Source organism: Salvelinus alpinus, chromosome 1 (assembly GCF_045679555.1).
Source record: "Salvelinus alpinus chromosome 1, SLU_Salpinus.1, whole genome shotgun sequence".
NCBI lineage: Eukaryota > Metazoa > Chordata > Actinopteri > Salmoniformes > Salmonidae > Salvelinus > Salvelinus alpinus.
Window position 1 is genome coordinate 3,289,398 of NC_092086.1, and position 19,133 is coordinate 3,308,530.

Here is a 19,133-nt window from a genome sequence, read left to right on the forward strand (position 1 = left end):
TAGATATGACACCACTAGATATATATATGACACCACTAGGTATAGATATGACACCACTAGGTATAGATATGACACCACTAGATATAGATATGACACCACTAGGTATAGATATGACACCACTAGATATATAAATGACACCACTAGGTATAGATATGACACCACTAGGTATAGATATGACACCACTAGATATAGATATGACACCACTAGGTATAGATATGACACCACTAGGTATAGATATGACACCACTAGATATAGATATGACACCACTAGATATAGATATGACACCACTAGATATAGATATGACACCACTAGATATAGATATGACACCACTAGATATAGATATGACACCACTAGGTATAGATATGACACCACTAGATATAGATATGACACCACTAGGTATAGATATGACACCACTAGGTATAGATATGACACCACTAGATATAGATATGACACCACTAGGTATAGATATGACACCAATAGATATAGATATGACACCACTAGGTATAGATATGACACCACTAGGTATAGATATGACACCACTAGATATAGATATGACACCACTAGATATAGATATGACACCACTAGATATAGATATGACACCACTAGGTATAGATATGACATCACTAGATATAGATATGACACCACTACATATAGATATGACACCACTAGATATGACACCACTAGGTATAGATATGACACCACTAGATATAGATATGACACCACTAGGTATAGATATGACACCACTAGATATAGATATGACACCACTAGATATAGATATGATACCAGTAGGTATAGATATGACACCACTAGGTATAGATATGACACCACTAGATATAGATATGACACCACTAGATATGACACCACTAGGTATAGATATGACACCACTAGATATAGATATGACACCACTAGATATAGATATGACACCACTAGATATAGATATGACACCACTAGATATAGATATGACACCACTAGATATAGATATGACACCACTAGATATAGATATGACACCACTAGGTATAGATATGACACCACTAGGTATAGATATGACACCACTAGATATAGATATGACACCACTAGGTATAGATATGACACCACTAGATATAGATATGACACCACTAGATATAGATATGACACCACTAGGTATAGATATGACACCACTAGATATAGATATGACACCACTAGATATAGATATGACACCACTAGATATAGATATGACACCACTAGATATAGATATGACACCACTAGATATAGATATGACACCACTAGGTATAGATATGACACCACTAGATATAGATATGACACCACTAGATATGACACCACTAGATATAGATATGACACCACTAGATATAGATATGACACCACTAGATATAGATATGACACCACTATATATAGATATGACACCACTAGATATAGATATGACACCACTAGATATAGATATGACACCACTAGGTATAGATATGACACCACTAGATATGACACCACTAGGTATAGATATGACACCACTAGATATAGATATGACACCACTAGATATAGATATGACACCACTAGGTATAGATATGAGACCACTAGATATAGATATGACACCACTAGGTATAGATATGACACCACTAGGTATAGATATGACACCACTAGATATAGATATGACACCACTAGATATAGATATGACACCACTAGATATAGATATGACACCACTAGGTATAGATATGACATCACTAGATATAGATATGACACCACTACATATAGATATGACACCACTAGATATGACACCACTAGGTATAGATATGACACCACTAGATATAGATATGACACCACTAGGTATAGATATGACACCACTAGATATAGATATGACACCACTAGATATAGATATGATACCACTAGGTATAGATATGACACCACTAGGTATAGATATGACACCACTAGATATAGATATGACACCACTAGATATGACACCACTAGGTATAGATATGACACCACTAGATATAGATATGACACCACTAGATATAGATATGACACCACTAGATATAGATATGACACCACTAGATATAGATATGACACCACTAGATATAGATATGACACCACTAGATATAGATATGACACCACTAGATATAGATATGACACCACTAGGTATAGATATGACACCACTAGGTATAGATATGACACCACTAGATATAGATATGACACCACTAGGTATAGATATGACACCACTAGATATAGATATGACACCACTAGATATAGATATGACACCACTAGGTATAGATATGACACCACTAGATATAGATATGACACCACTAGATATAGATATGACACCACTAGATATAGATATGACACCACTAGATATAGATATGACACCACTAGATATAGATATGACACCACTAGGTATAGATATGACACCACTAGATATAGATATGACACCACTAGATATGACACCACTAGATATAGATATGACACCACTAGATATAGATATGACACCACTAGATATAGATATGACACCACTATATATAGATATGACACCACTAGATATAGATATGACACCACTAGATATAGATATGACACCACTAGGTATAGATATGACACCACTAGATATGACACCACTAGGTATAGATATGACACCACTAGATATAGATATGACACCACTAGATATAGATATGACACCACTAGGTATAGATATGACACCACTAGATATGACACCACTAGATATAGATATGACACCACTAGATATAGATATGACACCACTAGGTATAGATATGACACCACTAGATATGACACCACTAGGTATAGATATGACACCACTATATATAGATATGACACCACTAGATATAGATATGACACCACTAGATATAGATATGACACCACTAGGTATAGATATGACACCACTAGGTATAGATATGACACCACTAGATATAGATATGACACCACTAGATATAGATATGACACCACTAGGTATAGATATGACACCACTAGGTATAGATATGACACCACTAGGTATAGATATGACACCACTAGGTATAGATATGACACCACTAGGTATAGATATGACACCACTAGATATAGATATGACACCACTAGATATAGATATGCCACCACTAGGTATAGATATGACACCACTAGATATAGATATGACACCACTAGATATATATATGACACCACTAGGTATAGATATGACACCACTAGGTATAGATATGACACCACTAGATATAGATATGACACCACTAGGTATAGATATGACACCACTAGATATATAAATGACACCACTAGGTATAGATATGACACCACTAGGTATAGATATGACACCACTAGATATAGATATGACACCACTAGGTATAGATATGACACCACTAGGTATAGATATGACACCACTAGATATAGATATGACACCACTAGATATAGATATGACACCACTAGATATAGATATGACACCACTAGATATAGATATGACACCACTAGATATAGATATGACACCACTAGGTATAGATATGACACCACTAGATATAGATATGACACCACTAGGTATAGATATGACACCACTAGGTATAGATATGACACCACTAGATATAGATATGACACCACTAGGTATAGATATGACACCACTAGATATAGATATGACACCACTAGGTATAGATATGACACCACTAGGTATAGATATGACACCACTAGATATAGATATGACACCACTAGATATAGATATGACACCACTAGATATAGATATGACACCACTAGGTATAGATATGACATCACTAGATATAGATATGACACCACTACATATAGATATGACACCACTAGATATGACACCACTAGGTATAGATATGACACCACTAGATATAGATATGACACCACTAGGTATAGATATGACACCACTAGATATAGATATGACACCACTAGATATAGATATGATACCACTAGGTATAGATATGACACCACTAGGTATAGATATGACACCACTAGATATAGATATGACACCACTAGATATGACACCACTAGGTATAGATATGACACCACTAGATATAGATATGACACCACTAGATATAGATATGACACCACTAGATATAGATATGACACCACTAGATATAGATATGACACCACTAGATATAGATATGACACCACTAGATATAGATATGACACCACTAGGTATAGATATGACACCACTAGGTATAGATATGACACCACTAGATATAGATATGACACCACTAGGTATAGATATGACACCACTAGATATAGATATGACACCACTAGATATAGATATGACACCACTAGGTATAGATATGACACCACTAGATATAGATATGACACCACTAGATATAGATATGACACCACTAGATATAGATATGACACCACTAGATATAGATATGACACCACTAGGTATAGATATGACACCACTAGATATAGATATGACACCACTAGATATGACACCACTAGATATAGATATGACACCACTAGATATAGATATGACACCACTAGATATAGATATGACACCACTATATATAGATATGACACCACTAGATATAGATATGACACCACTAGATATAGATATGACACCACTAGGTATAGATATGACACCACTAGATATGACACCACTAGGTATAGATATGACACCACTAGATATAGATATGACACCACTAGATATAGATATGACACCACTAGGTATAGATATGAGACCACTAGATATAGATATGACACCACTAGGTATAGATATGACACCACTAGGTATAGATATGACACCACTAGATATAGATATGACACCACTAGATATAGATATGACACCACTAGATATAGATATGACACCACTAGGTATAGATATGACATCACTAGATATAGATATGACACCACTACATATAGATATGACACCACTAGATATGACACCACTAGGTATAGATATGACACCACTAGATATAGATATGACACCACTAGGTATAGATATGACACCACTAGATATAGATATGACACCACTAGATATAGATATGATACCACTAGGTATAGATATGACACCACTAGGTATAGATATGACACCACTAGATATAGATATGACACCACTAGATATGACACCACTAGGTATAGATATGACACCACTAGATATAGATATGACACCACTAGATATAGATATGACACCACTAGATATAGATATGACACCACTAGATATAGATATGACACCACTAGATATAGATATGACACCACTAGATATAGATATGACACCACTAGATATAGATATGACACCACTAGGTATAGATATGACACCACTAGGTATAGATATGACACCACTAGATATAGATATGACACCACTAGGTATAGATATGACACCACTAGATATAGATATGACACCACTAGATATAGATATGACACCACTAGGTATAGATATGACACCACTAGATATAGATATGACACCACTAGATATAGATATGACACCACTAGATATAGATATGACACCACTAGATATAGATATGATACCACTAGGTATAGATATGACACCACTAGGTATAGATATGACACCACTAGATATAGATATGACACCACTAGATATGACACCACTAGGTATAGATATGACACCACTAGATATAGATATGACACCACTAGATATAGATATGACACCACTAGATATAGATATGACACCACTAGATATAGATATGACACCACTAGATATAGATATGACACCACTAGATATAGATATGACACCACTAGATATAGATATGACACCACTAGGTATAGATATGACACCACTAGGTATAGATATGACACCACTAGATATAGATATGACACCACTAGGTATAGATATGACACCACTAGATATAGATATGACACCACTAGATATAGATATGACACCACTAGATATAGATATGACACCACTAGGTATAGATATGACACCACTAGGTATAGATATGACACCACTAGATATAGATATGACACCACTAGATATAGATATGACACCACTAGATATAGATATGACACCACTAGGTATAGATATGACACCACTAGATATAGATATGACACCACTAGATATGACACCACTAGATATAGATATGACACCACTAGATATAGATATGACACCACTAGATATAGATATGACACCACTATATATAGATATGACACCACTAGATATAGATATGACACCACTAGATATAGATATGACACCACTAGGTATAGATATGACACCACTAGATATGACACCACTAGGTATAGATATGACACCACTAGATATAGATATGACACCACTAGATATAGATATGACACCACTAGGTATAGATATGACACCACTAGATATGACACCACTAGATATAGATATGACACCACTAGATATAGATATGACACCACTAGGTATAGATATGACACCACTAGATATGACACCACTAGGTATAGATATGACACCACTATATATAGATATGACACCACTAGATATAGATATGACACCACTAGATATAGATATGACACCACTAGGTATAGATATGACACCACTAGGTATAGATATGACACCACTAGATATAGATATGACACCACTAGATATAGATATGACACCACTAGGTATAGATATGACACCACTAGGTATAGATATGACACCACTAGGTATAGATATGACACCACTAGGTATAGATATGACACCACTAGGTATAGATATGACACCACTAGATATAGATATGACACCACTAGATATAGATATGCCACCACTAGGTATAGATATGACACCACTAGATATAGATATGACACCACTAGATATAGATATGCCACCACTAGGTATAGATATGACACCACTAGGTATAGATATGACACCACTAGATATAGATATGACACCACTAGATATAGATATGACACCACTAGATATAGATATGACACCACTAGGTATAGATATGACACCACTAGGTATAGATATGACACCACTAGATATGACACCACTAGATATAGATATGACACCACTAGATATAGATATGACACCACTAGATATAGATATGACACCACTAGGTATAGATATGACACCACTAGGTATAGATATGACACCACTAGATATGACACCACTAGATATGACACCACTAGGTATAGATATGACACCACTAGATATAGATATGACACCACTAGGTATAGATATGACACCACTAGATATAGATATGACACCACTAGGTATAGGTATGACACCACTAGGTATAGATATGACACCACTAGGTATAGATATGACACCACTAGATATAGACATGACACCACTAGATATAGATATGACACCACTAGATATAGATATGACACCACTAGATATAGATATGACACCACTAGATATAGATATGACACCACTAGATATAGATATGACACCACTAGATATAGATATGACACCACTAGATATAGATATGACACCACTAGGTATAGATATGACACCACTAGGTATAGATATGACACCACTAGATATAGATATGACACCACTAGATATAGATATGACACCACTAGATATAGATATGACACCACTAGATATAGATATGACACCACTAGATATAGATATGACACCACTACATATAGATATGACACCACTAGATATAGATATGACACCACTAGATATAGATATGACACCACTAGATATAGATATGACACCACTAGGTATAGATATGACACCACTAGGTATAGATATGACACCACTAGGTATGACACCACTAGATATAGATATGACACCACTAGGTATGACACCACTAGATATAGATATGACACCACTAGATATAGATATGACACCACTAGATATAGATATGACACCACTAGGTATAGATATGACACCACTAGGTATAGATATGACACCACTAGGTATAGATATGACACCACTAGATATAGGTATGACACCACTAGGTATAGATATGACACCACTAGATATAGATATGACACCACTAGATATAGGTATGACACCACTAGGTATAGATATGACACCACTAGGTATAGATATGACACCACTAGGTATAGATATGACACCACTAGGTATAGATATGACACCACTAGGTATAGATATGACACCACTAGGTATAGATATGACACTACTAGATATAGATATGACACCACTAGGTATAGATATGACACCACTAGATATAGATATGACACCACTAGATATAGATATGACACCACTAGGTATAGATATGACACCACTAGGTATAGATATGACACCACTAGATATAGATATGACACCACTAGATATAGATATGACACCACTAGATATAGATATGACACCACTAGGTATAGATATGACACTACTAGATATAGATATGACACCACTAGGTATGACACCACTAGAAATAGATATGACACAACTAGAAATAGATATGACACCACTAGATATAGATATGACACCACTAGATATAGATATGACACTACTAGATATAGATATGACACCACTAGATATAGATATGACACCACTAGATATAGATATGACACCACTAAGTATAGATATGACACCACTAGGTATAGATATGACACCACTAGAAATAGATATGACACCACTAGGTATAGATATGACACCACTAAGTATAGATATGACACCACTAGGTATAGATATGACACCACTAGGTATAGATATGACACCACTAGGTATAGATATGACACCACTAGATATAGATATGACACCACTAGATATAGATATGACACCACTAGATATAGATATGACACCACTAGGTATAGATATGACACCACTAGGTATAGATATGACACCACTAGGTATAGATATGACACCACTAGATATGACACCACTAGATATAGATATGACACCACTAGATATAGATATGACACCACTAGATATAGATATGACACCACTAGATATAGATATGACACCACTAGCTGCATGTGTATTAGACTCAGTCACCCTCCCTGTATTGATCTCAGTAGAGGCTGGTAGATAGATAGAGCTGTATTAGACTCAGTCACCCTCCCTGTATTGACCTCAGTAGAGGCTGGTAGATAGATAGAGCTGTATTAGACTCAGTCACCCTCCCTGTATTGATCTCAGTAGAGGCTGGTAGATAGATAGAGCTGTATTAGACTCAGTCACCCTCCCTGTATTGAACTACGTAGAGGCTGGTAGATAGATAGAGCTGTATTAGACTCAGTCACCCTCCCTGTATTGATCTCAGTAGAGGCTGGTAGATAGATAGAGCTGTATTAGACTCAGTCACCCTCCCTGTATTGACCTCAGTAGAGGCTGGTAGATAGATAGAGCTGTATTAGACTCAGTCACCCTCCCTGTATTGATCTCAGTAGAGGCTGGTAGATAGATAGAGCTGTATTAGACTCAGTCACCCTCCCTGTATTGAACTACGTAGAGGCTGGTAGATAGATAGAGCTGTAGTAGACTCAGTCACCCTCCCTGTATTGACCTCAGTAGAGGCTGGTAGATAGATAGAGCTGTATTAGACTCAGTCACCCTCCCTGTATTGACCTCAGTAGAGGCTGGTAGATAGATAGAGCTGTATTAGACTCAGTCACCCTCCCTGTATTGACCTCAGTAGAGGCTGGTAGATAGATAGAGCTGTATTAGACTCAGTCACCCTCCCTGTATTGAACTACGTAGAGGCTGGTAGATAGATAGAGCTGTAGTAGACTCAGTCACCCTCCCTGTATTGACCTCAGTAGAGGCTGGTAGATAGATAGAGCTATATTAGACTCAGTCACCCTCCCTGTATTGATCTCAGTAGAGGCTGGTAGATAGATAGAGCTATATTAGACTCAGTCACCCTCCCTGTATTGATCTCAGTAGAGGCTGGTAGATAGATAGAGGTATATTAGACTCAGTCACCCTCCCTGTATTGATCTCAGTAGAGGCTGGTAGATAGATAGAGCTGTATTAGACTCAGTCACCCTCCCTGTATTGATCTCAGTAGAGGCTGGTAGATAGATAGAGCTGTATTAGACTCAGTCACCCTCCCTGTATTGATCTCAGTAGAGGCTGGTAGATAGATAGAGCTGTATTAGACTCAGTCACCCTCCCTGTATTGATCTCAGTAGAGGCTGGTAGATAGATAGAGCTGTATTAGACCCAGTCACCCTCCCTGTATTGACCTCAGTAGAGGCTGGTAGATAGATAGAGCTGTATTAGACTCAGTCACCCTCTCTGTATTGAACTCAGTAGAGGCTGGTAGATAGATAGAGCTGTATTAGACTCAGTCACCCTCCCTGTATTGACCTCAGTAGAGGCTGGTAGATAGATAGAGCTGTATTAGACTCAGTCACCCTCCCTGTATTGACCTCAGTAGAGGCTGGTAGATAGATAGAGCTGTATTAGACTCAGTCACCCTCCCTGTATTGACCTCAGTAGAGGCTGGTAGATAGATAGAGCTGTATTAGACTCAGTCACCCTCCCTGTATTGATCTCAGTAGAGGCTGGTAGATAGATAGAGCTGTATTAGACTCAGTCACCCTCCCTGTATTGATCTCAGTAGAGGCTGGTAGATAGATAGAGCTGTATTAGACTCAGTCACCCTCCCTGTATTGACCTCAGTAGAGGCTGGTAGATAGATAGAGCTGTATTAGACTCAGTCACCCTCCCTGTATTGATCTCAGTAGAGGCTGGTAGATAGATAGAGCTGTATTAGACTCAGTCACCCTCCCTGTATTGAACTACGTAGAGGCTGGTAGATAGATAGAGCTGTATTAGACTCAGTCACCCTCCCTGTATTGATCTCAGTAGAGGCTGGTAGATATATAGAGCTGTATTAGACTCAGTCACCCTCCCTGTATTGAACTCAGTAGAGGCTGGTAGATAGATAGAGCTATATTAGACTCAGTCACCCTCCCTGTATTGACCTACGTAGAGGCTGGTAGATAGATAGAGCTGTATTAGACTCAGTCACCCTCCCTGTATTGAACTACGTAGAGGCTGGTAGGTAGATAGAGCTGTATTAGACTCAGTCACCCTCCCTGTATTGATCTCAGTAGAGGCTGGTAGATAGATAAAGCTGTATTAGACTCAGTCACCCTCCCTGTATTGAACTACGTAGAGGCTGGTAGATAGATAGAGCTGTATTAGACTCAGTCACCCTCCCTGTATTGATCTCAGTAGAGGCTGGTAGATAGATAGAGCTGTACTAGACTCAGTCACCCTCCCTGTATTGATCTCAGTAGAGGCTGGTAGATAGATAGAGCTGTATTAGACTCAGTCACCCTCCCTGTATTGAACTACGTAGAGGCTGGTAGATAGATAGAGCTGTATTAGACTCAGTCACCCTCCCTGTATTGACCTCAGTAGAGGCTGGTAGATAGATAGAGCTGTATTAGACTCAGTCACCCTCCCTGTATTGATCTCAGTAGAGGCTGGTAGATAGATAGAGCTGTATTAGACTCAGTCACCCTCCCTGTATTGAACTACGTAGAGGCTGGTAGATATATAGAGCTGTATTAGACTCAGTCACCCTCCCTGTATTGACCTCAGTGGAGGCTGGTAGATAGATAGAGCTGTATTAGACTCAGTCACCCTCCCTGTATTGATCTCAGTAGAGGCTGGTAGATAGCTAGAGCTGTATTAGACTCAGTCACCCTCCCTGTATTGAACTCAGTAGAGGCTGGTAGATAGATAGAGCTGTATTAGACTCAGTCACCCTCCCTGTATTGACCTCAGTAGAGGCTGGTAGATAGATAGAGCTGTATTAGACTCAGTCACCCTCCCTGTATTGACCTCAGTAGAGGCTGGTAGATAGATAGAGCTGTATTAGACTCAGTCACCCTCCCTGTATTGACCTCAGTAGAGGCTGGTAGATAGATAGAGCTGTATTAGACTCAGTCACCCTCCCTGTATTGAACTACGTAGAGGCTGGTAGATAGATAGAGCTGTATTAGACTCAGTCACCCTCCCTGTATTGATCTCAGTAGAGGCTGGTAGATAGATAGAGCTGTATTAGACTCAGTCACCCTCCCTGTATTGATCTCAGTAGAGGCTGGTAGATAGATAGAGCTGTATTAGACTCAGTCACCCTCCCTGTATTGATCTCAGTAGAGGCTGGTAGATAGATAGAGCTGTATTAGACTCAGTCACCCTCCCTGTATTGAACTACGTAGAGGCTGGTAGATAGATAGAGCTGTATTAGACTCAGTCACCCTCCCTGTATTGACCTCAGTAGAGGCTGGTAGATAGATAGAGCTGTATTAGACTCAGTCACCCTCCCTGTATTGACCTCAGTAGAGGCTGGTAGATAGATAGAGCTGTATTAGACTCAGTCACCCTCCCTGTATTGAACTACGTAGAGGCTGGTAGATAGATAGAGCTGTATTAGACTCAGTCACCCTCCCTGTATTGACCTCAGTAGAGGCTGGTAGATAGATAGAGCTGTATTAGACTCAGTCACCCTCCCTGTATTGATCTCAGTAGAGGCTGGTAGATAGATAGAGCTGTATTAGACTCAGTCACCCTCCCTGTATTGATCTCAGTAGAGGCTGGTAGATAGATAGAGCTGTATTAGACTCAGTCACCCTCCCTGTATTGACCTCAGTAGAGGCTGGTAGATAGATAGAGCTGTATTAGACTCAGTCACCCTCCCTGTATTGATCTCAGTAGAGGCTGGTAGATAGATAGAGCTGTATTAGACTCAGTCACCCTCCCTGTATTGACCTACGTAGAGGCTGGTAGATAGATAGAGCTGTATTAGACTCAGTCACCCTCCCTGTATTGATCTCAGTAGAGGCTGGTAGATAGATAGAGCTGTATTAGACTCAGTCACCCTCCCTGTATTGACCTACGTAGAGGCTGGTAGATAGATAGAGCTGTATTAGACTCAGTCACCCTCCCTGTATTGAACTACGTAGAGGCTGGTAGATAGATAGAGCTGTATTAGACTCAGTCACCCTCCCTGTATTGAACTACGTAGAGGCTGGTAGATAGATAGAGCTGTATTAGACTCAGGCACCCTCCCTGTATTGATCTCAGTAGAGGCTGGCAGATAGATAGAGCTGTAGTAGACTCAGTCACCCTTCCTGTATTGACCTCAGTGTAGCTGGTTGCGTAGCTCCCTCTACTGGTTCAGTCGTGGAACAGCACCTAGTCACATGGTTCAGTCAGCACTAGACATGCAGGCTGATTTTCCTTTTCTCCCTGTATTGAACTCAGGTTAGGATAATCAGGTAAGGATAATCAGGTTAGGATAATCAGGTTAGGATAATCAGGTTAGGATAATCAGGTTAGGATAATCAGGTTAGGATAATCAGGTTAGGATAAGTAGGTTAGGATAAGTAGGTTAGGATAAGTAGGTTAGGATAATCAGGTTAGGATAAGCAGGTTAGGATAATCAGGTTAGGATAATTAGGTTTAGGATAATCAGGTTAGGATAATTAGGTTAGGATAATTAGGTTAGGATAATTAGGTTAGGATAATCAGGTTAGCATAATCAGGTTAGGATAATCAGGTTAGGATAATCAGGTTAGGATAATTAGGTTAGGATAATTAGGTCAGGATAATCAGGTTAGGTTAGGAAGGTTAGGATAATTAGGTTAGGATAATTAGGTTAAGGTTAGGATAATTAGGTTAAGGTTTCTCTCTCTCTGTCTCTCTCTCTCTCTCTCTCTCTCTCTCCCCCTTTCTCTCTCTCTCTCTGTCTGTCTCTCTCTCTCTCTCTCTCTCTCTCTCTCTCTCTCTCTCTCTCTCTCTCTCTCTCTCTCTCTCTCTCTCTCTCTCTCTCTCTCTCTCTCTCTCTCTCTCTCTCTCTCTCTCTCTGTGTCTCTCTCTCTCTCTCTCTCTGTGTCTCTCTCTCTCTCTCTCTCTCTCTCTCTCTCTCTCTCTCTCTGTCTCTCTCTCTCTCTCTCTCTCTCTCTCTCTCTCTCTCTCTCTCTCTCTCTCTGTCTCTCTCTGTCTCTCTCTCTCTCTCTCTCTCTCTCTCTCTCTCTCTCTCTCTCTCTCTCTCTCTCTCTCTCTCTCTCTCTCTCTCTCTCTCTCTCTCTCTCTCTCTCTCTCTCTCTCTCTTCTCTTCCTCCCTCTCTGGTCTGGGCATGCCGAGTTGGAGACTCTAACAGTGATGTACTGCAGGTTAAAGGACTCTGACAGTGATGTACTGCAGGTTAAAGGACTCTAACAGTGATGTACTGCAGGTTAAAGGACTCTAACAGTGATGTACTGCAGGTTAAAGGACTCTAACAGTGATGTACTGCAGGTTAAAGGACTCTAACAGTGATGTACTGCAGGTTAAAGGACTCTAACAGTGACATACTGCAGGTTAAAGGACTCTAACAGTGATGTACTGCAGGTTAAAGGACTCTAACAGTGATGTACTGCAGGTTAAAGGACTCTAACAGTGACATACTGCAGGTTAAAGGACTCTAACAGTGATGTACTGCAGGTTAAAGGACTCTAACAGTGATGTACTGCAGGTTAAAGGACTCTAATAGTGACATACTGCAGGTTAAAGGACTCTAACAGTGACGTACTGCAGGTTAAAGGACTCTAACAGTGATGTACTGCAGGTTAAAGGACTCTAACAGTGATGTACTGCAGGTTAAAGGACTCTAACAGTGACATACTCTAACAGACTCTAACAGTGACCCCTCTCTCCACTGGGATTCTCTGCCTCTAACCCTGTTACAGGGGCTGAGTCACTGGCTTGCTGGTGCTCTTTCATGCCGTCCCTAGGAGGGGTGCGTCACTTGAGTGGGTTGAGTTACTGACGTGATCTTCCTGTCTGGGTTGGCGCCCCCCCTTGGCTTGTGCTGTGGTGGAGACCTTTGTGGGTTATACTCGGCCTTGTCTCAGGATTGTAATGTTGGTGGTTGAGGATTTCCCTCTAGTGGTGCGGGGGCTGTGCTTTGGCAAAGTGGGTGGGGTTATATCCTTCCTGTTTGGCCCTGTCCGGGGGTTTCTTCGGATGGGGCCACAGTGTCTCCTGACCGCTCCTGTCTCAGCCTCCAGTATTTATGCTGCAGTAGTTTATGTGTCGGGGGGCTAGGGTCAGTTGGTTACCTGGAGTACTTCTCCTGTCTTATCCAGTGTCCTGTGTGAATTTAAGTATGCTCTCTCTAATTCTCTCGTTCTCTCTTTCTCTCTGAGAACCTGAGCCCTAGAACCATACGTCAGGACTACCGGGCATGATGACACCTTGCTGTCCCCAGTCCGCCTGGCCTTGCTGCTATTCCAGTTTCAACTGTTCTGCCTGCGGTTACGGAACCCCTACCTGTCCCAGACCTGCTGTTTTCAACTCTTAATGATCGGCTATGAAAAGCCAACTGAGATTTATTCCTGATTATTATTTGACCATGCTTGTCATTTATGAACATTTTGAAAATCTTGGCTCTCTCTAATTTTCTCCTTCTCTCTTTCTTTCTCTCGGAGGACCTGGGCCCTAGGACCATGCGTCGGGACTGCCGCCCGTGGTGACTCCTTGCTGTCCCCAGTCCGCCTGGCCTTGCTGCTATTCCAGTTTCAGCTGTTCTGCCTGCGGTTATGGAACCGCCACCTGTCCCAGACCTGTTGTTTTTCAACTCTTGATGATCGGCTATGAAAAGCCAACTGAAAATTATTAATGATTATTATTTGACCATGCTTGTCACTTATGAACATTTTTGAACATCTTGGCATAGTTCTGTTATAATCTCCACCCGGCACAGCCAGAAGAGGACTGGCCACCCCTCATAGCCTGGTTCCTCTCTAGGTTTCTTCCTAGGTTTTGGCCTTTCTAGGGAGTTTTTCCTAGCCACCGTGCTTCTACACCTGCATTACTAGCTGTTTGGGGTTTTAGGCTGGGTGTCTGTACAGCACTTCGAGATATTAGCTGATGTACGAAGGGCTATATAAAATAAAATTGATTGAAATTGATTGATTGACATACAGGTACAGGTACAGGTGCAGGTACAGGTACAGGTGCAGGTACAGGTACAGGTACAGATACAGGTACAGGTACAGGTACAGGTACACAAACACACACCTGTTCTCTTATTGATGACCTCCACTATTGTAGAAGGGAAGTAGCCCACGCGGTCATTTCCTGTACGGTTGTCATAGATACAGCCCTTCCAGCGCCCGTCAACATGCTGCTCGAGAACCTGCCAGAGAGAAGTAACACATTCAACAGAGAACAGTAGAATGTAATAAACAGAGAAGAGTAGAATGTATCTATCCTTCTCTAACTGTTCCTGTTATCTCCTGTATCTATCCTTCTCTACCTGTTCCTGTTATCTCCTGTATCTATCCTCTATCCTTCTCTACCTGTCCTGTTATCTCCTGTATCTATCCTTCTCTACCTGTCCTGTTATCTCCTGTATCTATCCTCTATCCTTCTCTACCTGTCCTGTTATCTCCTGTATATATCCTTCTCTACCTGTCCTGTTATCTCCTGTATCTATCATCTATCCTTCTCTACCTGTCCTGTTATCTCCTGTATCTATCCTTCTCTACCTGTCCTGTTATCTCCTGTATCTATCCTTCTCTAACTGTTCCTGTTATCTCCTATATCTATCCTTCTCTAACTGTTCCTGTTATCTCCTGTATCTATCCTTCTCTAACTGTTCCTGTTATCTCCTGTATCTATCCTTCTCTAACTGTTCCTGTTATCTCCTGTATCTATCCTTCTCTAACTGTTCCTGTTATCTCCTGTATCTATCTTTCTTTACCTGTTCCTGTTATCCCCTGTATCTATCCTTCTCTACCTGTTCCTGTTATCCCCCTGTATCTATCCTTCTCTAACTGTTCCTGTTATCTCCTGTATCTATCCTTCTCTAACTGTTCCTGTTATCTCCTGTATCTATCTTTCTCTACCTGTTCCTGTTATCCCCTGTATCTATCTTTCTCTACCTGTTCCTGTTATCCCCCTGTATCTATCCTTCTCTAACTGTTCCTGTTATCTCCTGTATCTATCCTTCTCTAACTGTTCCTGTTATCTCCTGTATCTATCTTTCTCTACCTGTTCCTGTTATCCCCTGTATCTATCTTTCTCTAACTGTTCCTGTTATCTCCTGTATCTATCCTTCTCTAACTGTTCCTGTTATCCCCTGTATCTATCCTTCTCTAACTGTTCCTGTTATCTCCTGTATCTATCCTTCTCTACCTGTTCATGTTATCCCCTGTATCTATCCTTCTCTACCTGTTCCTGTTATCCCCTGTATCTATCTTTCTCTAACTGTTCCTGTTATCTCCTGTATCTATCCTTCTCTAACTGTTCCTGTTATCCCCTGTATCTATCCTTCTCTAACTGTTCCTGTTATCTCCTGTATCTATCCTTCTCTACCTGTTCCTGTTATCTCCTGTATCTATCCTTCTCTACCTGTTCCTGTTATCTCCTGTATCTATCCTTCTCTAACTGTTCCTGTTATCTCCTGTATCTATCCTTCTCTACCTGCTCCTGTTATCTCCTGTATCTATCCTTCTCTAACTGTTCATGTTATCTCCTGTATCTTTCCTTCTCTAACTGTTCCTGTTATCTCCTGTATCTATCCTTCTCTAACTGTTCCTGTTATCTCCTGTATCTATCCTTCTCTAACTGTTCCTGTTATCTCCTGTATCTATCCTTCTCTAACTGTTCCTGTTATCCCCTGTATCTATCCTTCTCTACCTGTTCCTGTTATCCCCCTGTATCTATCCTTCTCTAACTGTTCCTGTTATCTCCTGTATCTATCCTTCTCTAACTGTTTCTGTTATCTCCTGTATCTATCTTTCTCTACCTGATCCTGTTATCCCCTGTATCTATCCTTCCCTACCTGTTCCTGTTATCCCCTGTATCTATCTTTCTCTAACTGTTCCTGTTATCTCCTGTATCTATCCTTCTCTAACTGTTCCTGTTATCCCCTGTATCTATCCTTCTCTAACTGTTCCTGTTATCTCCTGTATCTATCCTTCTCTACCTGTTCATGTTATCCCCTGTATCTATCCTTCTCTACCTGTTCCTGTTATCTCCTGTATCTATCCTTCTCTACCTGGTCCTATTATCTCCTGTATCTATCCTTCTCTACCCGTTCCTGTTATCTCCTGTATATATCCTTCTCTACCTGTTCCTGTTATCTCCTGTATTTATCCTTCTCTAACTGTTCCTGTTATCCCCTGTATCTATTCTTCTCTAACTGTTCCTGTTATCTCCTGTATCTATCCTTCTCTACCTGTTCATGTTATCCCCTGTATCTATCCTTCTCTACCTGTTCCTGTTATCTCCTGTATCTATCCTTCTCTACCTGGTCCTATTATCTCCTGTATCTATCCCTCTCTAACTGTTCCTGTTATCTCCTGTATCTATCCTCCTCTACCTTTTCCTGTTATCTCCTGTATCTATCCTTCTCTAACTAATCCTGTTATCTCCTGTATCTATCCTCTATCCTCCTCTACCTTTTCCTGTTATCTCCTATATCTATCCTTCTCTAACTGTTCCTGTTATCTCCTGTATGTGCGTGTGTAAGTGCCGTGTGTGTGTGTACGTTTCTGTGTGTGTGTGTGTGTGTGTGTGTGTGTGTGTGTGTGTGTGTGTGTGCGCGCGCCCGTGTGTGTGTACCGTGATGACGTCCCCAGCCTTGATGTTGAGGCTGGTCAGGTCGTAGTTGTTGCAGTAATCCTTCAAGGCCCTGACCTGGAGGGCTGCCGACGCATCTGAGAGAGACATGCTGGTTTAATATCACACACACACACACACACACACACACACACACACACACACACACACACACACACACACACACACACACACACACACACACACACACACACACACACACACACACACACACACACACACACACACACACACACACACACACACACACACACACACACACACACACACACACACACACACACACACACACACACACACCGCACTTATACATACATACACACACACACACACACACACACACACACACACACACACACACACACACACACACACCCCATTACCTCTGAGTAGCTGTTTGATCTCTCTGCTGGCCTGTGAAGCAGAGAACTGGTAAACTATGTCCAAGGCCGTCTGGCTGTAGGTGTTCCTCACCGCTGCATTGATACCACTCTGTGGGGACAAGGATTACCGTTAGGATTAGGGTTAGGATTAGGGTTAGGATTAGGATTAGGATTATGGTCAGGATTAGGATTAGGGTTAGGATTATGGTTAGGATTAGGGTTAGGGTTAGGATTAGGCTGAGGATTAGGATTAGGATTAGGGTTAGGATTAGGATTATGGTTAGGATTAGGGTTAGGATTAGGATTAGGATTAGAGTTAGGTCTTCTTCTATCCAGGGTTGGGTTCAATTAC

The 19,133-nt window shown here is 40.5% G+C and overlaps 1 protein-coding gene across 1 annotated transcript in view; it reads right to left on the reverse strand.

Moving 5' to 3' along the window:
- The window catches only part of caskin1 (CASK interacting protein 1), a 185,104-nt gene that overhangs the window by 107,512 nt on the left and 58,459 nt on the right, over positions 1 to 19,133 (reverse strand). The window contains exons 8-10 of the mRNA XM_071390941.1: positions 18,782 to 18,890; positions 18,381 to 18,475; positions 15,831 to 15,948 (exon numbers count right to left, since the gene is read on the reverse strand). Of these exons, the coding sequence (XP_071247042.1) occupies positions 15,831 to 15,948; positions 18,381 to 18,475; positions 18,782 to 18,890 (322 nt within the window). The remainder of the gene's footprint in view (positions 1 to 15,830; positions 15,949 to 18,380; positions 18,476 to 18,781; positions 18,891 to 19,133) is intronic.